Below are 24,289 nucleotides of genomic sequence, written 5' to 3'. Positions count from 1 at the left end.
CATTCAAATATTTGCGGCATGTCTTGAAGAAGGAATGAGAGGGCTGATGCAGAGAACAAAACAGGGCCTCTGAACCCAAATTCCCAGAAGGGAGACTTGGCTTTAGAAGTGAATGAGGAGTATGTGTGAAACAGACAGGGCTGATTCACAATGAAGTATACATCCTTGTAAGTGGTGAGCTCCCTGTCCCTGTAAGTACTCAGACAGGAAAGGGGACAAGTTTGATGAGATGAGCTCCCCCGCCCCACCTTCTACTCTTCTGATTTTATGCCCCCAGAGAGGGAAGGAGGACCAAATCTTTAAACTCTTTATTAAGTATTCGCTTGGGGGAGACCATGCACCAGCAGCAAGAAAGGCAAGAGAGAGCAGACTTTAAATAAAATTGCCAGGAGGACTGTAGCGCTGGTCTTTTTTCCCTCTTGAACCCACCTCAGCACAGCTGGCCTGCAAGTGCTTAATATATGTAGATCCTTCCACTCTGCATTTACCAAACTGCCTTCTTGCATAATTGCTCGGTCAGTGTTCCCTACTGACTAGCTATGATTTGTGGCCACTAAGGGCTATTTGCAGTGTTTCAGTCTGTGGCTGGTCTGAGCCAGGCTCCTCCTCTCTGCTCCTGGCTACACTGGACTTTCTGCTGTGCACAGGATGCCACAATACAAGGGCAGACTCGAGTGCATTGGGGGCCACCTCTCACTAGTTACCTTACCTTGACTTTGGTCAGTACTACAAAGGGACAGTACCTCTGGCAAGAAGCCGTCAGAGGAAACACTATGTTAGCAGATGAGATCCATCAAAACCTGGAGGATCCTGCTTCTTGCTGATGCTTCTTAGCAAGTTAATATCCTTCATTCAAACCATTATCACTTTTTTTCCCCCTCTGAATCCAGGAAGCAGCATTGCAAATACAGTACCAGTTACTAAAATGATGAAATACTGCCAACATGAAGTGATTTATTCAAGTCAGAGTAAAGAAGGGGGGAGCTCATTCCAAGAAGAGTCCATTTGTATATATGTCTTTACAAATGTCGACCAAATAGAAACTAAACTGCTATTGCAGTGATTCCCAAGAGAGGAACTGAAGGGGGTGAGGAGAGAGGAGAGTGTCTACTTTCTGCTTTATGTGTTTCTGTGTTGTTTGAGGATAGCTTACTTTCAGCTTTATGTGTTTCTGTGTTAGTCGAGGTTCTTTTTGTTTGTTTGTTTTGCAATGAACATGTCTATTACCATTTTGAAAACAAAAAGTATGTTCACCAAGAAAATGGCATTGGGTTTAAATTGTGATCCTTACAAGACTGTTATTCACTTCACCAGAGAGAGCTGGGGTTGTTTGTGAAAATGAACCTTTCAGATGCTGGCTATATTTTTAATTTGTGATTGCTATTTCCCTGGCTACTACTGGCATGTTTGAAAATACATATGTTTTTATGTGTGCCCTAAGAAGCGTCTATCCACAAATGGGATGGAAGCAACACAAAATGCATCTCTAACTAGTTTCTTTCGTCTCCCCCAGATCTCATTGGCTTGCCGTGGGTGTGCTTTATATATACAGTTATGAGTCTAGCATCCCTGGTTTTTGTTATTGTGTTTATACCTGAAACAAAGGGATGCTCTTTGGAACAAATATCAATGGAGCTGGCAAAAGAGTGAGTATTGCATGCGTTGCTCTCTGAACAGCACTCTTAGCTCAGAAATTCAGCTTTTATATACAATGAAATGATAATATCTGAAATTATTTTAGGATATATGCTTTGGTGGGGAACCATATCTCAAAAATAATTCCAGTTTCTCTGCTATATGTTTAATTGGCATAATTCACCTAAGAATTTAGAATAAGCACGGTTTTCTAGTCTTCCAAAGCTCTTTTCAGTAATGATTGAAGAACCTCTCCCATCTCTGCGCCTCCCCCTCACAGGAGTGTCTTTTTTGTTTGGGGCTTCAGATTGGTCCCAGAATGACATGCTCACCCTGTGCTAAAACTGGGCTTCAGCCTTCTGTATCACACTGGTAGGTTTCTTGAAGCCCTAAACACCCATTAAGGCTAAGATTACCAGGAAAACTCTCTGGCTTAAATGTCTAGAATTATTCCAAATATGGCACAAAGTATGTTATGCAAGATGGAGAGTTTCCTACATGAATAGGCAATTAGAACACTGGTTAAAAAAAAACTCACATGGAGAGATTGCTTAAACAATTCAACACAGCAGTGGGCTGTGTAAAGAAAACTCCTGTTTTCTTTAGGAACAGAACTCACAACTCTGAGTGATGAAACTGGCCTGCGGGAGGAGGCGATCAGTGCACAGGGGTCAGGCATGAAAGGGAACTTGCACCTCTTCCTAGCATGTAATCATTCCACTCGAAATACAGGAATACTTGTGCTTAGGGTTTAACATAACAGGAGGAAAAGACATATTTACAGCTTGATTTTCCTCTAAAAATACTTCCAATACACTAGAGAGAAATGTTATGATGGCTAAAGAAATTTGTAAGCACAGTGATTCTTCAGCTTTTACCTGAAGGAAAAATAAACCTGAGAGGTGAACTGACATACACTGAGAGCTATATATGTGCAAATATATAGGCCGAGTTTTTAACCCTGGTTTAAAAGTATTATATAACAATTATTTGTTATTATTGTTATTAGGGTATAAGGGAAGTAGGAGTACGGATGATTTTTACTTTGTACTTTATAGACTTTAAAATGTTTTACAAGTAATTCTCCGGCCATTCAGTAATAAGGACTCGGTGCTCTCACTGCCAAGGCCTGGGCTCAATCCCTGGTTGGGGAACTAAGATCCCACAAGCTGAGTGGGGCAGCCAAAAAGAAACAAACATAAAAAGGCTTACATTTTAAAGACATTTCCTTTTAGTAAGCAGAAAAGCTTTTCTCTTAATTCAACATAAATATCAACTGTAAGGCTAATTTTTGATGCAGATAGGCCTTATTTTATAAGTATTCAATGAAAATGAAAATTATTCACTTACAAAAAAATATATATATATATATATAGTTGTCATGAAAGCCAGATATCCCCTTGGCCTGGTCAGAGCATTGTTTGGCTCTATACAAGTTAAAGTCAAACAATTGGATTTCTTGGTGAGCGCAGAATCTGAACAAGACAATTAATTACACATACATGAGTTACATAAAGAATATCTTCAGACCTTAATAACGCAGTACATTCATCTGTAGACTGGAAATACATCTGACAGATGCAGGCCTTTTCCAGAACTGAGATGCCAGGACCCTGTTGACATCCACCTCTACTGGTCACCCTTTACTTCTCATCCTTCCCTAAGAGCTTGTTTCACATCATTGGTTTGTTTAGATATAAAACCTCCCCAGATGTAGTGGCTTGAAATACACTAGTTGCTATTTCCCATGATTCTTTGGTTTGGCTGGGTGGGGCCCCTGCTTATTTCACCTGGGCTCAGTCATGTGACTCCTGCATCAGCAGGAAGGGCAGCTGGTGGAAGATGCTGATACAGAGGGGAGTTTCAGTTCTCTTTGGATGGCCTCATCCTCCATGAGGCTAATGTGGCTTCCTCACCTGTCAGACTCTGGGCAGCATTCCCAGGTAGTGGAGGCAGAAGCTGCAAGGTTCCGTGAAGTTTCCATTCTGGAAGTCCCGCTACATCACTTCCATCACTTTCTATTGTCAGTACAAGTCCTAAGGCCAGCCCAGATTCACATAGCGATTGACTTATGTCTTGATGAAATGAAGGGCAAAGGTCTTTTGTTTGTTACATTTAACCTATCACATCTATTCTTTCTTTCTTTCTTTTTTTTTTTTTAAGTCATTTATTTATTTGGCTGCACCAGGTCTTAATTGCAGCATGTGGGATCTAGTTCTCTGCTGCTGCTGCTAAGTCGCTTCTTGGTGTGAAGTCATATCCGACTCTGTGTGACCCCATAGACGGCAGCCCACCAAGCTCCCATGTCCCTGGGATTCTCCAGGCAAGAATACTGAAGAGGGTTGCCATTTCCTTCTCCAATGCATGAAAGTGAAAAGTGAAAGTGAAGTCGCTCAGTCATGTCCAACTCTTAGCAACGCCATGGACTACAGCCTACCAGGCTCCTCTGTCCATGGGATTTTCCAGGCAAGAGTACTGGAGTGGGTTGCCATTTCTTTCTCTGTTAGTTCCCTGAGCAGGGAATGACCCAGGCCTCCTGCGTTGGGAGCTCAGAGTCTTTGCTACTTTGGACTGTGAGGGAAGTCCCACCCATACTGTTTCTTGAAAGTCTTTTACCTCCTGCGTGCATGCTAAGTCACTTCAATCATGTCCAACACTTTGCAAGGCTATGGACTGTAGCCTGCCAGGCTCCTCTGTCCAAGGGATTCTCTAAGCAAGAATACTGGAGTGGGGTGCCATTTCCTTCTCCAAGGGATCTTCCCACCCCAGAGATCGAACCTGCATCTCTTACTTCTCCTGCATTGCAAGTGGATTCTTTACCACTAACGCCACCTGGGAAACCCTTTTACCTCCTAAGAAACAATTTTTCCCCCTGGGTCTTCTTCTCCTACCTCATCAACTCTTAATTCCTTCTTTCTCCTTCTACTCCTATATGATAGTTATCTTTGATATCTTAGCCATACACCCTTTTGCCTTAAGGCCAAATCTTCATCTTCAAAGCCTTGAGTAACCCTAGCCCTGGATAGTATTCCTTTCTCCTGGATCTTCAAGATTTTCTAGTCCTATTTTCTTTTTAGTTGCCTTAGCTAAAATTCTTGTGGTTTCACTTCCTTAAGTATGTTATAAAATTTTTGTTTCCAGGGATGGTCTCGACCCATTATCTTTCTTATGTAACTTCTACAGTGCCTAGATTAAAATTGATTCCTCGTGGATGACTGAAAAACGTCCACCATGTGGTCTGTTGATCCAATGCTGAATTCACTGTATGTGGGTATTAAATTGCAGACAACAATATAAATCATTACAGGTTTTGATCTGTGGATCATAGGATGAGATTTAATCTATGACCTAACAGTCTGTGCAATGAGAGGAGAAAGAGGTATGTGTTCAGAAAAGGGAGATGAATGGGCTTCACCATACTGCTCCCTCCCCACAACTGCAGAGATGATTCATTTAGCTCTTTGTTGATGATCTACTATGGTCTAGACACTGTATTAGGACAGAACGGAAGATATCCAGAGTCCATAACTTCCTTATTTGAAGAGGCAGACAAGAAAACAGACCATTGCAATACACCGTGTTGGCAAGTGCAAAGGAAGGTCACGTGTATTGGGGAAGAGAATTCCTTTAAAGGTAAGGGTTCAGTACCATTCTGGTGAGCTGCTGCTGCTAAGTCGCTTCAGTCGTGTTTGACTCTGTGCGACCCCATAGACGGCAGCCCACCAGACTCCCCCGTCCCTGGGATTCTCCAGGCAAGAACACTGGAGTGGGTTGCCATTGCCTTCTCCAATGCATGAAAGTGAGAAGTGAAAGTGAAGTCACTCAGTTGTGTCTGACTCTTAGCGACCCCATGGACTGCAGCCTTCCAGGCTCCTCCATCCATGGGATTTTCCAGGCAAGAGTACTGGAGTGGGGTACCATTGCCTTCTCCCTGGTGAGCAGTACTAATTAAAAAAGTTGAAGTAGGGAGAAAGCTGTAATGAATGAACTGAACAAGACTATGCATCACTCCTTATCGCACTCTTTTTTAAAAAGTCTGAAAGCAGAATGTTCTCAATGAATTAAAGTTAAGAAACTTTTAGATCTTTCTTTTTCATATGGGACTGTCAGAATGTATCAAATTTCAAACCAAATGAAAATTTGAAGACAAAACTTAAGAAAAGCCAATCTTTCTATCCAGCAGACCTCCAGAATACGGTATTCATAAGAACATAGTGATTTGGGTGGCTAAAATTCAACAAAAAGTATGCATTAGAATTCAGGGTAGGGAAGAAATTTGTCTAAATTAGCAAAACTCTGCATTATGAAATGTTTTTGAAAGAATCACATTTCTGTTCCTTTTGAGTCACACAATTACTCAAACTTAAATCCAGACCCTCTCCAAGAAAGTTTTAAATCGCAAATTAGAAGAGATCCAAAAGCCAAAGGCAGACTCTTCTTGTGCTAGGAGGTTGATGTAGAACAGATACAGATAATGGCACAGGTGTGAATTATGAAAGATGAGTTGGCAAAACAGTTCTGCATTTTGAATTTATTTCTAGCAGCAGCAAGCAGCAGCATCTACCTGGGTTGCATTCTTGCAGGGAAGCCCAGTACCTGAGGGCAGAAAGGAAAGAAACAGTTGCTTTCAGAAATCTTGGTTAACTGATTTCTACAACACCAAAGAGCCTGGGACAAGTCTTAGCTTGAAGCAGCAGATTGGCCAATGCTTTAAAAATTAGGAAGTAAGCAGCCTGAATGGTGTAAATTGACCAAATTTATGTATGAAGTATGGGTGTTAAACAAGGTTCCCTGGAGGGAAATGGTGGAGACAAGACCAGAAGTAAAATACATAATTTTATTGAAAATTTATTGAACTAGCTAAGTGAACATGGGGTGGCAGAAAGCCCCAGGGAACTTGAGAGGACATGAAAGTTGAAGAAAACTTGAAGATGGAGGAAGGCCACAGCTGAGCTAAGAAAGTCTTTCTGAACTTAGGAGTTGGTGAAACAAAGAATCAACTTTTGTCACCAGGGAAACACCGAGTTCAGATGTTATGTCCAATGATTTTCTAAGCAAGAAAGGAAACTACTTATAAGATCGAATTAACTTCAAATTTGATACTCCATTCCACTTAATATTTTCATTTCTCATATTTAGAGCTGGCTTCTTTTCCTTCTGTTTCTACAAGGCTGAGAAAACACATCTTCTTCCAAAGTTGTTAAATTTTTTGTAAGATAAACAATGACTCAGCGGAGAGGTCAGAAAAGATCTCACTAATAATGTAATTTGAAAGGATTTTATTTTGAACTCGTGCCCTGCCAGCTACAAATACAAAATGGGATATTTGCCATATGTGCTATTTCAGCTGTGACTTTCATTCTTTTCCCCAGTTTAAGTGGAAGCAATTAGAGAAACACAAGTTAATGTCTTGTAAATATTTTAGCTCTGAGGCTTAGATTATTTTTCACTTTTAGCAGCTAATTTTATGTGGCCATTCCTTCATTCATTCACACAAATTCATTTATTTGCTGAATATTTACCGAGCATCTGTTGCATGCTACTCTAAGTGCTTATCACATTAATCAGTGAGCAAAGTGCCGTAAGAATTAAGATAGTAAATGTGTGTGTGTGTGTGTGTGTGTGTGTGTGTGTGTGTGTGTATTGGGTGGGTGCTTTGAATTGGTGATCTGAGAAGGTATCCTGAAAGATAACATTTCAGATAAAAACAGAGTGCTAATAAAGAGTCAGTCCTGCAAAGAGAGGGAAAGAGAATTCATGCAGAGAGAACAGCTAGTGCAAAGGCTACAGTAACATACTTGACCTGTTCTAAGAACTGAAAGATGCCCAGGAGGAGGCTGCAATCTTTGAGATTCAGTGAGAAAGTCAGTGGAAATGGATGTGTAGAGCTTCACAGACTGAGTGTGGATTTCATTCTAAGTACAATGGGAAGCTACAAAAGTACTTTAAGCAGGGAAGTGATGTGACCTGATTTACTTTAAGGTGTGCCAAGCTAGTGTCTGCAGGCACACAGCTGCACATGGTAGAGAAAGCACATGAGCACAGGGCTGGGCCCCAGGTTCAATCCCCCTCATGACCTCCAGGGCCCCTCCCATGCTGCCTGGCAATTGCCCATATCCATTGTCCATGAACTGCCTCTCCTAGACAACTGCTCAACACCAGCTCCTCTCTCTGGAACTTTCCCACCTCCTTGGTGGTGGTGGTTTAGTCCCTAAGTCATGTCCAACTCTTGTGACCCCATGGACTGTAGCCCTTCAGGCTCCTCTATCCATGGGATTCTGGACAAGAATACTGGAGTGGGTTGCCATTTCCTTCTCCAGGGGATATTCCTGACCCAGGAATTGAACCTGGGTCTCCTGCATTGCAGGAAGTTTCTTTACCGACTGAGCTATGAGGGAAGCCCAACTCCTTAGCCCTCCTCAGCCCTCCTCATTCCTGCTGACAGCCTTACTTCTGACTTCATGGAAGCATGAATGCCCATTCACTCAGTTGTGCATGACTATTTTGTGACCCCATGGACTGTAGCCCACAAGGCTCCTCTCTCCATGGAATTCTCCAGGCAAGAAAACTGGAGTGGGTTGTCATTCCCTTTTCCAGGGATCTTCCTGACCCAGGGATTGAACTCAAGTCTCTTGTGTCTCCTGCATTAGCAGGCAGATTCTCTACCACTGAGCCACCTGGGAAGTCTCTACTTCTGACTTCACAGAAGAAATGAACACAATCAGAAAGGAAATTTCCCTAACCTTCCACTTCACCCACATCTCAGTGTCTGTATTGAAATATAGTACCATCCCTCCAGGTTCTACCTTTAACTCATTGCTACATGAAAGTGACCACTTCGCACCCTCTTCCCTTCCCTTTTCCAGATCATTCCCCAGCAGTACTCCTGGTCCACCTTTATGCATATCTTCCTTCTCTCCTGGATCTTTACTCCTCATCAGCAGAAAGATCTTATGTGATTTCCCCCCCATCTTAAAACAAAAAAGTCTTTGGTCCCATTTTCCTCCCTAGGTTTTGCTCTGCTATCATTTATTTTCATGTTTTCTTTGCCATAATTTATAGCAAAATTCTTCCAGAGCTGTCTCTATTCCCTGTCAGCAACTCCTCTCTTCCTATTCTCTCATGAACCTGCTCCAGTGAGCAGACTTTTGTGGGCACTACTCCACTGACATTGTTCCTTTTAATATCCAGGTTACTCCACGTTGCTAAACCCAGCGGTCAGTTCTCGGTCAGCATCTTAATGGCTGGCATAGTGACCATCGCCAGCATGGACTGGGGTGAGCGTGCCTTCCTTTCCGTGACCCTTGCTTCACTGCCTTCCGGGACCAACCTCCTGGTTGTCTTCTGCCACTCACTCCTCCTCCTCTGCTGGATCCATCTCATGTTTCACTGTCTTAAAGTTGGCATGCCGAGGGGCTTCATCCTTTGATCACCTCTCTATCCCTCACTGGCTCATTGATCTTAAAGCCGTGGCCTTTATACTATCTATATGCCACTGATTTCAACATTTATACCTCTAGCTTCAATATCTTTCCTGAATTCAAGTCTTGTTTATTCAACTCTTTGCTCTACACCTTTTTTCAAATGTCTAATAAATCTTTCAAACTGAGCATGATCTAAATTCAACCCTGATGCCCCCCAAACCTACTCAACTCACAGACATCCACCTCACTTGAGGTCAACCTTATCTTTCTACTTGCTCTGGCCACAGACCTTCGAGTCTTCCCTCTCCTTCCCTCCCACTCCATGTTCAATCTTTTGGAATATAGTGTTGGTTCTTATTTCAAATACATCTAGAACCTGGCCATCTTCACTGTTCTTTCTCTGATCTGAGTCACTATGCTTTCTCCTGTATTACTGTATTAACCATCTGTGCATGCTCATTCTCTTTAGTCGTGTCCAACTCTCTGAAACCCTATGGACTATAGCCCACCAGGCTCCTCTGTCCATTGGGATTCTCCAGGCAAGAATGCTGGAGTGGATTGCCATGCCCTCCTCCAGGGGATCTTCCCGACCTGGGGATCGAACCCACATCTGCCTCTCCTGCATTGCAGGTGGATTCTTTACCCACTGAGCCACCTGAGACCCACCCAACTGGTCCTGTTTTCAGACTCCATCCCTTCCAGTGTTTTCAGCACAGCAACTAGTGACCCCTTTACATGTGATCAAGCCATTCCTTTGCTCAACTCTTCCAGCAGCTTTGATGGCCCATGTTGTTCAGTTGCCAAGTCATGTCCGACTCTTTGCAACCCCACGGACTGCAGCACACTCAGCCTCCCTGTGCCTTATCATCTCCCGGAGTTTGCTCAAATTCACGTCCATTGAATCGGTGATGCCATCCAACCATCTTGTTCTCTATCATCCCCTTCTCCTCCTGCCTTCAATCTTTCCCAGCCTCAGGGTCTTTTCCAATGAGTCGGCTCTTTGCATCAGGTCGCCAAAGTATTGGAGCTTCAGCTTCAACATCAGTCCTTCCAATGTGTATTCAGGCCCATACAGGTCTATATATCCTACCACTCTTCCCCGCTTTCACTCTCACCAGCTGTATAGGTCATTCTGCTGTATCCCAGACACACCAGGAAATGCTCAAGACGCAGGGTCTCTGCCCTAGTTTTTGTATACTTAGTTCACTGTAGTTTCCCAGCACCTGGAATAATTTCTTTGCATATAATTGAAGCACATTATTGAAAATGAATGGGTGAATAAATGAATTCGATATAGGAGTAAGGTGGCACCCCACTCCAGTACTCTTGCCTGGAAAATCCCATGGATGGAGGAGCCTGGTAGGCTGCAGTCCATGGGGTCGCTAAGAGTCGGGCACGACTAAGCGACTTCACTTTCGCTTTTCATTTTCATGCATTGGAGAAGGAAATGGCAACCCACTCCAGTGTTCTTGCCTGGAGAATCCCAGAGACGGAGGAGTCTGATGGGCTGCCGTCTATGGGGTTGCACAGAGTCGGACATGACTGAAGCGACTTAGCAGCAGCAATGAAGTAGTGGGGCTTCCCCAGTAGCTCAGCAGTAAAAGAATCCATCTGCAATGCAGGAGATGTGGGTTCAATCCCTGGGCTGGCTAGACCCCTGGAGAAGGAAATGGCAACGCACTCGACTATTCTTACCTGGGAAATCCCATGGACGGAGGACCCTGGCAGCTACAGTCCATGAAGTTGCAAAAGAGTTGGACATGTCTGAGCAACTAAACCACAGAAATGAAATAGTCAGGATAATAACTAAAATTTTTAGCTTGAGAAGCTGCATGGATGGTAAAATGGGGGAGCCTGAAAGAGAACTTGGTTTCAGAGCTGGAAAGATTACAGAGATGTCCATTTGACATCAGATGGATGTGTATTCACTGGCAGCTGGATATATGAGATTCTGGGGACATTCAGAGTCTGGGTCAGATTTGGGAGTAAATGGTATGTAGGTTATGGAACCAGATGAGATCATCTAGTCGGAGAGCAGAGCAAAGAGAATGAGGTCCAGGACCAAGCCCTAGTTTATGCCAACATTTAGAGAACAAGCAGGGGAGAGTGAGCGTGGAAAGCACTGAAAAGGAGCCAACAGCGGGGTTGGAGAGGAGCCCGGAAAATATGGAATCACTGAAGCCAGGAGGAGTGTTGTGGGAAGGTGGCACCAAATGATGTTAAATGCTGCGGAGTGGCCAAGTACAAAGGGGGGTGGTGACTACGGGTTGTTGGGTACAGTCTCAGTGGGGTTGGGAGGACAGAGGCGACCGAGGAGGCTTGAGAGTGGAAGTTTGTGAAGACATCAGCTACAGTCCAGTTTTGCTGGGAATGGGAACAAACAGGATGATCATGGTCCTGACTGTCTTAACTCATCACTGCTCCTTTCACAAGCCTCCCACGCACCCTTGGACCACTCTGCATTTCAGCTCACTCTCTAACACCTACCAGGACTGGGAATCCACTGAAGCGTCATCATCCACTTCCTTTCTTACGTTGGATTCCATGCACCACGTCTTCCTTTACCTTGTCCCCTCTCCCTTCATTGTTCAGGCAAATCTTAGTTAAGTCTATTCTTAATCAGGCAAATCTGATTAAGTCTATTCTTAGCCTGTTTTTTCCCTGCATCCGAGGAACTACACATGGCTGGAGAAAATAGCCAACTGTGCTAGGTAAGTTCAGTTTTAAATTGCTGAATGTAAATCTGAAATAGGTTTCCAGGAATGCCCTTCCGCAGTTGGTTTTCCGACTGTCCTAGATGGCGACCTCACACTCTGTCACCTCTCAAACCTCCAGCATTCCGTCCCACTTCCTCACCCCCTGCTGATGGTCTTGGCTTTTTAGTTCACGAGAGAGAGAGAGAGAGAGAGAGAGAGAGAGAGAGAGAGAGAGAAAGATCCCACCTCATGCTCTATGCCATCTACCAAACTACCTACATCTGTGCCCGTTTTCTACTTCTTGGTATAACGGCCAATTCGTCCATTAGTCTTGAGTATGTCATCAATTTCCCCCTTCTATGGGATTATCTGGAGAAGGTGATGGCACCCCACTCCAGTACTCTTGCCTGGCGAATCCCATGGACGGAGGAGCGTGGTGGGCTGCAGAACATGCGGTCGCGAAGAGTCAGACACGACTGAGCGCTTCACTTTCACTTTTCACTTTCATGCATTGGAGAAGGAAATGGCACCCCACTCCAGTACTCTTGCCTGGCGAATCCCATGGACGGAGGAGCCTGGTGGGTCTGCAGTCCATGTGGTCGCGAAGAGTCAGACACGACTGAGGGCTTCACTTTCACTTTTCACTTTCATGCATTGGAGAAGGAAACGGCAGCCCACTCCAGTGTTCTTGCCTGGAGAATCCCAGGGACGGGGGAGCCTGGGGGGCTGCTGTCTATGGGGTCGCACAGAGTCGGACACGACTGAAGGGACTTAGCAGCATAGGATTATCACTACACACACACACACACACACAGCTCCAGTACTTCCCATCCTAAACAAAATACCTCCCTAGGCCTCAGATCTCAAATTCCCCTCAGGTACCACCCACTCCTTGCTGCCACTATTCAGTTACAGGGTATCTTCTGTTTGTTTTCTCCACATCCTTACCTCTCATTCTGTGTTGTACTTATTTACCCCTCAGGTTTTCTTTGCTGCTTTCTTATTCCCCATGACCTCTGCTGTTACCAAACCCCTTATGTTCCCGTGTTATGTGACTCTAGCTGTATGTGCCCAGTTCTCCATGCTCCCATCTTTAAGCCGTTTTTCTTCTACTTATTTTCTAGAATATTGTACTTTCTTGGTTTTCCTCCCTCATCAGTGACTCCCTGGTCTCCTTTGTTTCCCCTTCCGTCCTTCCTTCCTCCCTCCCTCCCTCCAAATACCATAATGCCTAGGGCTTAATCCTTGATCTCCATCTACACTCACTTCTTGGGTGTATTCCCCTGGCTTTATAAGCCATCCATAAATTGATGATACCCAAATGATTTTCTCTGGTCTCTGACCTTTTACCTGATTTTCAATTCCCAAATCCGTCTACTTGACATCTTTGGTTAGAGCGTCCATAGGCATCTCTAATTTAATATGACCTGCACAGAACTCTGGATTCCCAGTACCATTGACCGCCCTTCTCATATTTCCTCCACAAGTCTTTTGCTTGGGGGAACCTCTGAGGCCAAGGGTGCTTCTGAGGCCAGAGGCGTGGGATTCATCCATTCTGTTCCTTACACTGTCAGTCTTGTTAGCTGTGAACATACGAACATACACTTTCTATCAGTACTATTCTAAACCCAAGCCATCTTTTATCTGGACTAACCTCCAAACTAGTCCTCTTTCAGCTTCCACCTTCTGCAGTCCATCCTCCATACAGCAGCTAGATGGATCTTTTAAAATGTCGTTCTTCAGCTCAAAATCCTACTACATTTTTTTTAAAATTCTTTTTTTACTTTACAATATTGTATTGGTTTTGCCATACTTCAACATGAACTATGGCTGCTACCTACCCCTCCAGCGGCACCTCTGTCATTCACGTGCTCCCATGTTCTAGCTGTGCTGGACTTTCCGTAACATGGTCCTTAGTTGCCGACCTTCACATGGTTTCTTCCCTAACTTCACTCCAGTTTCTGATCAAATGTCACCTCAACTTTGGAGATGCCAGCAGTGTGATAAAGGCCTCCACATCCCCACTAAGTCATTCTTTCCCCCTTTGTTGGTTTACTTTTCTCATTAGCACTCTTACTAGTTGAAATCATGTGCTTATGTGCTTGTCTCCTTTGTTAAGATGTAAGATCCTTGAAAGCAAGGTCTTTACTCCAAACACAGAACACCAGGAATGTTGTAGCCACTCAACGAACTGGATAAACCATAGGACAGTATATTTAAGGGGACAGAAAGGTTCGAAAGTGGTCTTTTTAAAAGTAAATATAAAATACTAGACCATGTTTCTATGCTGATGGAAATAATCTTGTAGAAATGAATTTGTTAAAGCAGGAGCAAGAGAATAATGCAGAAAGCAGAATGTGTAGACACAAATACAGGCATATTGGCAACCAGTCTGAGAAAAGGGGGGAAAAATGAGAGGATCTGGGGTGTGATCTCCACTCATTCTATGTAAGACTACCCTTGGAATCCTTCCTTGCAGACAGGAATGCCATGGTTGTTCTGAGAAGCCACCCCACCTTACCCTTTGCATGAGATTGATCAAAGGTCTGTGGTGCCCGGAATTTCGTGACACATGGAAACTTTGCAATAAACATTGGTCTTTTTTGCACAGCTAAAACATTAAAGCCCCAGGGTAAAAAAAATGATAGCCTGCACATTTTTCCCCCCAAATACTGTAAATTAAGAATGACATTTTCATTAGTGCCTCTTTCTCTTTCAGGAACTATGTGAAAAACAACATTTGTTTTATGAGTCATCACCGGGAGGAATTAGTGCCAAAACAGCTTCAAAAAGGAAAACCCCAAGAGCAGTTCTTGGAGTCTAAAAATCTACGGGGTAAGGGACAGCCAGGGCAGCTTTCTTCAGAGATCTAATGGCCTCAAAACCCTTCAAGTGTTGATACAGAAAGAGAATACTTCTGGTGTCTATCAATATGCGTTAGCCACTCCTGCGTTTTCTTTTCAGTGTCATGGAGCTAGTTTAAAAAGGATATCCTGAAATTACACAGTCTTTACTCATTACCCCACCCCCTAAAGGAGCCATGAAAGGTATTTGAGGAACAAGGTCCCAAGTGGTCTCTTTCTTACTCTGAGCAGGATACCAGGATAAAAATAATACCAGCTGGTTCAGTATTTTCCAACTTCTTCACAGAGTAGCCTTTGAAAGACGATGAACCAGTGATGAGAACAACTTTTATCTTAAGGTTTGTTATGCACAGAGGCCTGTTGTGGCTTTATTATTCAGACACATCAGTTGTCCGAACATAAGCTTACAGTTCTTTGCCTACCAAGACACTCCTCACACTAGGTCTTGTGTAAAAAAGAACCAAGACACAATATAGACAATTGCACACATGTTCTAGCTTAGGATAGGGTCCTGGTTAGGACTTTAGTGATCATTTCTAATTATAGTTCAACAACTATAAAGATTATCCATCTTATGAATCATGAACTACAATGTAATTCAAAATATTCTTTTATGAATTTGATGTTATTACAATGTATTAAAAAAGAAACAACTCTGCAATAGTTGAGAAAGATAAGCATTTTTCTATCCATTAAAAAATATATGAATAGAAAAGATACTTTCAAAATCATGGGATCATATTTATTTAGTAGTTGTTAGTAAAACATGAGAAAAGGAGTCAGGTCATTAGGTTATTTATCCAAATCTGTAACTAATTAGGTCTGAGTTACTAAATTAAGCTTGCACACGTCTCTCTTTGTAAGGCTTTCATGATAACTTAGATCCATAGTTTCCTGCAGTTCTTCACACGCCTCAGGAATATCACTACCTCAAGTTACAGCCTACGGGCTATAACTGATGCTGACTTTCAGATGCTTGCAGATATAATAAATGACATCTAGACATTGGGACGATTCCCTCACTATGTTCTATGATGAAACAGAGATCACTGACTGTACCAGAAACTTGGGTTTTCACCCACACAGTAATGGTCTGCTCTTTTCTGTACTGCACCAGTTGAATTTTAAGATGTGGGGAGGCATTTTACCAATAAAATTTGGTACACTGGTAGAAAATCTACAATAAAAAATCTCAAACCATTTATGCAGTAATCCATTAAATGACTTAAGCTATGGGAAACACACACAAAATATACTGAACAACCGAAGTTGAAAAAGAATACAAAAATATGATTACCCTGAAGAAAAGAGAATCCTGAGTCAAAAGCCCTTTTCATTTAGCCTGAAATTTTTGTATCAGCCCGTAACAAACTGTCCCAGTTTGATATAAGGAAGTAAGATCTACTGCAGCCCTTTATAATGAAGTGGTCAGACTTCAGCCTCTGTAAGCAACAGTAAAACTGTATTATCAGAAACTCAGGAGAATGACTAAAAGTTCTGGTGCTGAAAAACACTATCTACATTAAAATTGGCAGGGGAACTTATGAAGAAAGATCTGCATTCTCCATTCTGCACAGTACATTTCTCACTCAAATTTGAGCATGCATTGTTCATTTGTTGTTCATTTGTTTTGGAAGAAGGGAAAGTATGTTCTGTAGAGGTAATCGATTGAAGAAATTTATTAAGAACCTTCAGTGGAATTATATGCTGATATTAAAAAAGGCCACAACAGGTAATTAATCGGTATGATTTTTTTTCTTTGCCAAGCATCACAGATTGTAACATACTAACAAAACTGTTAAACTGTGCAAGTTCAAACACTGTGTGTCCTTTAGCTATTTCATGGCTTAGCCATGTATTGTAAATGGGCAGGAAACTGTTTATAAACTTAGCAGGTTTATCATTAAGTGATTTCAACTTCACTATCTTAAGCACTCTATTTTCTTTTATTATTCAGAATCTATATGAAACAATTCTATTTTCAAACTAATTTTTACCCAATACAACCCCAAGTACAGCATTTTCACTTTTAAAAATAAAAAGGGGGAACACTTGTCATTTTTATGTATATATTTACAGTTTTTATTTATAAAAAAAATGTACAGCACTTGTGAAAAGCCAGAAGACATCAGACACACTCATTTCTTACCAGCTTTAAGGATAGTGGGTCACACCCGTGACACTTTGCCAGGCGACACACGAGCAGCAGCCCTGAAACCAGACCCAGTCAGATTGTCTTTCTTCCTCTTTTCTGAGAAAGCGTTTTGATGAGCTACTGATCTACCTAGTTTTCAAGTCACTCCAATACTGAAAAGTCTTACAACATTTGGATCTGCATCTTGGCTATATCCAGCCCATGTTCCCCTCCAGCCCTCCTTCTCTATTTCTTTTTCTGTGAACACTGCAGAACAGGAGATCACTTAATTACTGTTAATTAAGTTTTAGTGAAAACTCAAATTTTTCAGTCTGCCCAGAACCTATAATTTTCATTGAATTTTATTCTGTATATATTTTATGAGGCTACCTAAACACAAACGTAAAAAGAAAGAAAGAAGTCTGAAAATCACAATTAAGTCTCTCTCAAGAGAGAAAATATAAAAGTTAGCTCTTGCCTCCAACTTAGGAAGAGTGAGAGGAAGGGCAGGGGAAGGTATCGAGAAGACAAAGATAAACAAAATAATATGTCTTGTTCAGTACAGTTTTCAAGATTTTAGAACATGGTAGGGAAAATGTACTAGAATATAGAGGTTAAAGTGTTCCAATTTTTCACAAAGGTTCCAAAACATTTTGGAATTCAAGGTTTTGGTGGAAGACTGTGTTGTATTATTATCTCTATTAATGTTTACTGAGAAGCTAGTATGACTCTCCACTTAGTTTTATTTCTAGGTAAAATCATTGTTAGTTAATACTCAATTGGTTGAGCATCACTACAGCTTGATACTCTTATTACCATTCTGGGCTCATGGGTGAGCCAAATGTGTATTTACTGTTCACAAATGTGTATTTACTGTTAACTTAAAGGCGCAATCCCATGTATTGAATAGTCACTCTTTAGCTTCATTCAATAAGACACAGCAAGGAGAAAGACTTATCTTGCAAAATGGCTTTCAAGTTCAAGTTGAACTGCAGTATTAATATAGTCACCCTGGGGCACTTCTTGTTAAAACAGCACAATGTTTCAACTTCTGACAAGACTCCTAATATACAGCCTTGAGTATCAACCTCAGATTATTCTTTTCCTATAACCAGAGTTGAGTCTTTCCAGAATAACAAAGGTACATATGAGGTACAACCCATCACAGCTTTTCTTGTATTTATCTTGTAGGTAATAAGAGGTTTCTTTTTTTAAAACTACAACTCTGCAACTTTTAAAAGATGGTTAACATTTTCTACCATGTTAAATTAGCAACATAAAACATTATGCTTAATCTATAAAGTTCTATTCTGGTTCCCTACAATGTATATACAGGTTTTCATTTCTAATCTTCAAGAAAAAAAAATTCCTATTTGATATTTGGTAACAGAGCATTAAAAGATACTATACACACGTGGCATATGTATATTTACAAAATACACTTCCAAACGAAGCTGACACACTTTAGCAAAAAGTCTAAGCTTGCATAGATTAAAAAAAAGAATTATGAATACAAGTTTTGTTAAAATAGAAAAATGGGGAATAAAAGTTATAGAATGGATATGAAGAGAGATCTTTTCCAAACTTTTATTTGTGCACATTCAATTGAAAAAGATAACTTTGACAGGTTCTTTGGTGCCCATATTCAGCATACAAAAATGTAAAAGACTATTCACAAATAAAACACATTAGCTCAAACTGGAAAAAAAATAATGACAACAACAAAGCAATCTGCGGTAGTGCACACGGCGACAGCTCTGCTCACGGGGACATGAAAATCACTGCGAAAATAAATAGAAGTGTCCTTTTGTAAAAGCAGCAATGTCACGTCTTGTAAACTTCCTTTTTATATTACAGCAAGGTTTGAAATAAAATCCAAAGGGCCTGGAGCTTACACTGTAGCCGTGAAAGAATAAAAGAGTCTATTTCCTCAGTTACTGTTGGTCCGGTTTTCCTTTTGAGTCCAATGTGCAGCAGGTTTTAAAAGGTGCTCAGTTAAGGATTCTAACCAATTAAGTGGTGAATTATAAAATCTCTTTCCTGCTTTCAAACACAAATGGGTAAATCTGTTCCACAGCAGAAGCAACAGCCTTTACATTGGGTCCTGCAACAACACAATGGAGGAAGAGGTGAGAAGAGGCAGAAGAAAACTAGGAAAAGCTGATTTCCCAGAATTACAAAGAACTGAGTACCTTAGAATATCAGGTTGTTCTTTTAAAAATCTACACTTATATAACTGTACACACAGTCATAGTAACAACCAAGAAATACAATTTTTTACAAACAGTTAAAGGGAATCAAACATAAAATGATGTTATTCATCTTGGTTTGGGCACCACTGTGAAAAGAAAGTATATTAAACACACACACAAAATCACAGAGGAAAATACGAAGTGCTAAAATACGCTCATTAAAGGAAGGGAAAACAGGACAGACTAGACAACTATTAATAATATTATCCTTTTGGTCACTGTAACCTGGCTTCTGGTTAGGCTACGACTGAAGCTCATCACAGGAGTATCAAGGAATCCAGCAGAAGTAAACAAAGCTGCTACCAGAGTTGGGAAACCAGAGGGCTGTTCTAAACTGCACGGTCTGAACATCCCCACAGATTTACCACTATCTGGTATTCACATCTTTACTACTCATTGGGTCATTCACCCTTACAGCTTACTTCCCTGGTGGCTCAGCGGAAAAGAATCTGCCTGCCAATGCAGGAGACACCAGTTTGATTCCTGAATTGGGAAGATCCCCTGAGAAGGAAAATGGCAACCCACTTCAGTATTCTTGCCTGGGAAACCCCATGGACAGAGGAACTTGGCAGGATACAGTTCATGGGGTCCCAGAGAGTCAGACATGACTTAGTGACTGAACAATAACTGCCAATTAAAAACAAAAAAGCACCAGGGATGAGGTGATGTAATATATTTATTAATCCATACAATGCTAAGAATAACTTTAAAATAAGTAAGCTTTCATTGAAATAGGTAAAAATATATATAGAACAGTGAAAAATATTTTCATAAAATCTATTTTGAATAAATACATAAATACATGTATTTTCCCCCACTAACATTTACACTTACTTTTTGAAAGATCCTAAAAATGTACATACGCATCCACTGAGAACCCTTTCCTGACTCACCTCAGTCCCTCCAGAGAACAGAGCTCTGCCTGTCAGGACCACTCAGAATGTGTCCACTGACCTAACAGTTCAGAGGGTATTCCAGATGTTAATATATAATGCATACTAGGTAACCAGGTCAATGGTCTTCAGTTTGCCATTGTGTTAATTATCTATTAACTTAATATATATATTTTACATAAGCATTATTTTATTCCATACTTCTTGTTGTTTAGTCACAAGTCGTGTCTGACTTTTTTGCAACCCCATGGACTGTGCCCACCAGGCTCTTCAGTGCATGGGATTTCCCAGGTAAGAACACTGGAGTGGGTTGCTATGTCCTTTTCCAGGGAATCTTCCCAACCCAGGGATCAAACCAAGTCTCCTGCTTGACAGGCAGATTCTTTACCACTAAGCCACCAGGGAAGCCCAATTCCATACTTAGCAAGGACTTTATATATTTTAGAACCCTGTGAAGTCTGAGCTCCAAAGTGTAGAAACCCAGAGAAGGAAAGAAAGAGACTTGTTCCCCATCACTCCATTTTTAAGATTCAGGCATGATCCTGGCAAAAGCCTTTAAAAGTCTCCAAGGAAGATGTGAAAACCCATGGATGAATCAAAACTAAAGCTTTTCTATTGAACGTTTATAGGTGTATTTTCCTTTAAGGATTAATGGAATAAAAAGAAAATTCAAGGACCTAAAGTAGTTTTCCTTAATTTTGCCAAAGACTGGACCTGACTCCCTAGTATGTCTATGAACAATTTATAACCACAATACCATTAAAAAAAAAAATCACCCTGCACACCTAATGCTACCCTTTGACATCTATGCCTACTCTTTTGAAATCACCTCTTCCAAATAATTAAGAAGACTCAGAAGATATAACAAAACACACATTACAAATAGATACCAATTATATTTGAATATTCTGCTCATGTAAAACCTCTAAGTTCATACAACAGGCTTGAGTATTTTAAATGCAAGACATCATAAACTTAAAAACAATATATGAAAACATATACTAGAATATTCTTAATTTCAAACTGAAAACTCAAATGCCCATGGAACAATATAGTCACACGCTGGGTGCTAAGGAGCAATAAGAACGACTGATCCACAACTATGTGGAACAATACAGATGAATCTACTAAGGTAATGATGAAGATAAAGAAGACAGACACAAAACTGTATACGTAAGATTTCACAATAATGTTTAAAAGCAGGTTAAACTCATCTACTGTGTTTGCCAACAAAGATATGTAGAGTCAAAGCTATGGTTTTTCCAGTAGTCCTGTTCGGATGTGATAGTTGGATCATATGGAAGGCTGAGTGCTGAAGAATTGATGCTTTTGAACTGTGGTGCTGGAGAAGACTCTTCAGAGTCGCCTGGACAGCAAGGAGATCAAATCAGTCAATCCTAAATGAAATTAATCCTGAATATTCATTGGAAGGACTGATGCTGAAGCTGAAGCTCCAATACTTTGGTCACCTGATGTGAAGAACTGACTCATTGGAAAAGACTGATGCTGGGGAAGATTGAAGGCAGGAGAAGAAGGGGGCAACAGAGGATGAGATGGTTGGACGGCATCACTGACTCAATGGACATGAGTTTGCACAAACTCTGGGAAATAGTGAAGAACAGGGAAGCCTGGCGTGCTATAGTCCATGGGGTTGCAAAGAGTCAGACATGACTTAGTAGCTGAACGACAACTGTGTTAAAAATGAGGAGACTGGCTCTCTGAGGAGGGCAGAAGGGGAAAAGCATACTTTATCTCTATTTTGGTATGAACACCTCATCTTATTCAATCCATAATTGACAAGCTTGGTTTCAATATCATAAAATACCTGTTACTGTGATACTTCCTGTTGAGAAAATCTGTAATGTAGCTCTTAGCGATTTTATCCGATAGCACACAGCAGGATGAAGTTCAGGTTCATAACTATACCAAAAAAGCCACAATTAATATAAATATTTATAGACTGACAAGTAATTTCAAATTTGATAAGTTATATTGATTCTTTGAAGACCTACCTGGCATGAGGTCTATTGTTCTTTGTGAATTCTGGCAAACGGATTTCAAATGGCATGTTACACACTGCCAAAACGTTAACAACCTTAAAATCTGTAAATATTACCTTTAGGAGAGAAGTAAAACCAATGAATTATTTTGAAACAAACAAACAAAAAACTTACTCATTGTGGCAATCTTAATTTTAAATCTTAAATTTTAATCCTTAAAAATAAGAGCAAACAAGATAAACAGAAACATTTAAAGCATGATTTAATATTTGAAGTTACCAGAGACTGCTTATTGCTGTAATTAAAGTGGAGAAGCGGGGAGCTCAAAAACTTTATTAAAAAATAAACAAAGCCTGAGATAATTGCATGAATAAAATAGTACATCTGGGTCTTCTGAATCTTATTTTAAGACTGTACTTTAAACGGGATATTTAATCTATTAGTGTAAGAGGGAGAACAGTGAGGAAACATTAAAGCAGATTCCTCCAAAAAGAGTCAAAATGGAAAAGCTGTCATTTCAAACTCAACAAGCAGTGGACTCTGAGCTCCAAAGGCCAGACTTCTTGTTATATGCAGTAAGGTAGAATCAGGTTTCTGTGAATTTAGTTAGATGTCGGCTCACTTGGGGGGATGGAATGAGGAACAGAGTGACAAAATTGTGTCTTTAACTCACTGGGATTTCTCGCAACATCTCTAACGTAAGGCTAAGAAAAGAGGCTCCGAGGCTGAAAATAATATCCTCTCAATATTAATAACTTTAGCCACTTCTGCCAATATTTTAATGATTTTACCCTGTAATCCTTTCAACTGTTCCTAGTAAAACCGCAAATCTGGATGAACTAACTATCCTCCAACTCAGCACAGTCACAAGGCAATGAGAGAAAGTCACGAGACGTATCCAGTGGCCCTGCCATCAGTCTCGGCTCTCTACCGAACTCCTGGCCAGCACCAACATCCCCACACCCCCAGCACCTCGGTGCCTGCTTGGCCACCTTCCACCTCAGGGGAGACTGCAGTCATCAGAGAGAAACTTGACCCCCCATCCCCTGCCACCCAAATCCCAAACTGCCTAGGCCCATCTCTTTTTCTTTTACTTACTCATCATTTCTAAGTGACCCAGTGAGTCCAGGATACATATTCATTTTATTCAAAGTTATGCCTCCAGAAACTCTATTTTATAAGGCTGACCTGCTAGAGATGGTCACCTTAAGGCTGAGAGCCTGCTAAGCAGTGTGTATGTGTCAATAGGGTCCTGTGGCTCTCACTCATCATCCTGACACAGCATTCTTGTGATGATCAAACACAGATTGTGTGTGTGCATGTGTGTGAGAGAGTGTGAATGACAGAGAGAGAAGTGAAAAATGTCAGGAGTTGAAAAGCAGTTAATCTATAAGGAAACAAAGTCTCTCTCTATGGGAAAGCAATTTGTGAAAAAGCCAGGATCCCATACAAACATCCTTGTGGGCAAAGTCTGGCACTACGTTTTGAGCTGAAGGGACAGAATTATACAACTTAAAAAAAGGTCAATCATAAGAGGATCTTGAGGAGACTTCTTCAATCCTATATATATATAAAACTTTTGGAAATAAATTTTTGGATATCTGCAGCTTGGATAGCTTTTGAAAACGTTACCTGAAATCCTAGTTTCTGGAGACTACGGGCTAAACGTCTGGCACCAAATTTAGCTTCTTCTTCACTATGGTTTGAAAGAAAGAAAAAGATTATCAGTTACACAAGAAATAAATTTTATACTGAGGAATACAACAAACTGTACATGTGATTTTGTGTTCAAGTCTGGAAAAATGTCTTTCCCATGAGGGGAAAATTAAAAAATAAAAACCCAAGTAACATTTACCTTGTTGCTCCAGTGCAAATAATTTTTCCTGAGGACCAAATTGTAGCTGTAATTCTAGGCTTTCTAAGCTTCATTAATACTTTCTGCAAAAAGAAAAGAAAACCAAAAACCCAACAGCTTGGTTAATTTCCACACATGGTTCTCCTCTGTGTGGCCATTTTATGTTGAAATACTACTTCAAGCTTACCTAAGACTGAAATAACTGTTCTCCAAACCACCCACTCTGAAATCAAGAACCACACTGAACGTAAAGAACATATTAATTCCAAAGGACAGTTAATTAATAAAAAAGTCAAGGCCTGTCTATATCTCTCACTATCTACTTGAAATCAATGTACTACAAGTACACATTCCAACTGCTCACTCTGCTCACATAACTGGAATTTGCAACGTGCATGGACCCTCGAACACGCCAAACTGCGCATGCCTTAGGAACTTGGCGTCACTGTTGCTTTCATCTGGCATTCTCTTCCTTCAGTGTTCTCACTTCATTCAGGTCTCTCACCAGATGTCATCGCTACAGAGAGACACTCCCT

General features: G+C 41.0%; 2 protein-coding genes across 2 annotated transcripts in view; one reads left to right on the top strand and one right to left on the bottom strand.

Annotated features, from left to right (window-relative positions):
- Positions 1–15,821, top strand: part of SLC2A12 (solute carrier family 2 member 12) — a 67,076-nt gene extending 51,255 nt beyond the window's left edge. The window contains exons 4-5 of the mRNA XM_069598467.1: positions 1,514–1,646; positions 14,475–15,821. Coding sequence (XP_069454568.1) covers positions 1,514–1,646; positions 14,475–14,628 — 287 coding nt within the window. The 3' untranslated portion in view covers positions 14,629–15,821. The remainder of the gene's footprint in view (positions 1–1,513; positions 1,647–14,474) is intronic.
- A 2,505-nt stretch (positions 15,822–18,326) lies between these two features.
- The window catches only part of TBPL1 (TATA-box binding protein like 1), a 38,472-nt gene continuing 32,509 nt past the window's right edge, over positions 18,327–24,289 (bottom strand). Inside the window, exons 3-7 of the mRNA XM_069598469.1 lie at positions 23,754–23,836; positions 23,531–23,594; positions 21,911–22,014; positions 21,724–21,818; positions 18,327–18,857 (exon numbers count right to left, since the gene is read on the bottom strand). Coding sequence (XP_069454570.1) covers positions 18,778–18,857; positions 21,724–21,818; positions 21,911–22,014; positions 23,531–23,594; positions 23,754–23,836 — 426 coding nt within the window. The 3' untranslated portion in view covers positions 18,327–18,777. The remainder of the gene's footprint in view (positions 18,858–21,723; positions 21,819–21,910; positions 22,015–23,530; positions 23,595–23,753; positions 23,837–24,289) is intronic.

This window comes from Ovis canadensis, chromosome 8 (assembly GCF_042477335.2).
Source record: "Ovis canadensis isolate MfBH-ARS-UI-01 breed Bighorn chromosome 8, ARS-UI_OviCan_v2, whole genome shotgun sequence".
NCBI classification, from domain to species: Eukaryota; Metazoa; Chordata; class Mammalia; order Artiodactyla; family Bovidae; genus Ovis; species Ovis canadensis.
This window is presented reverse-complemented; position numbering and strand designations above follow the sequence as displayed.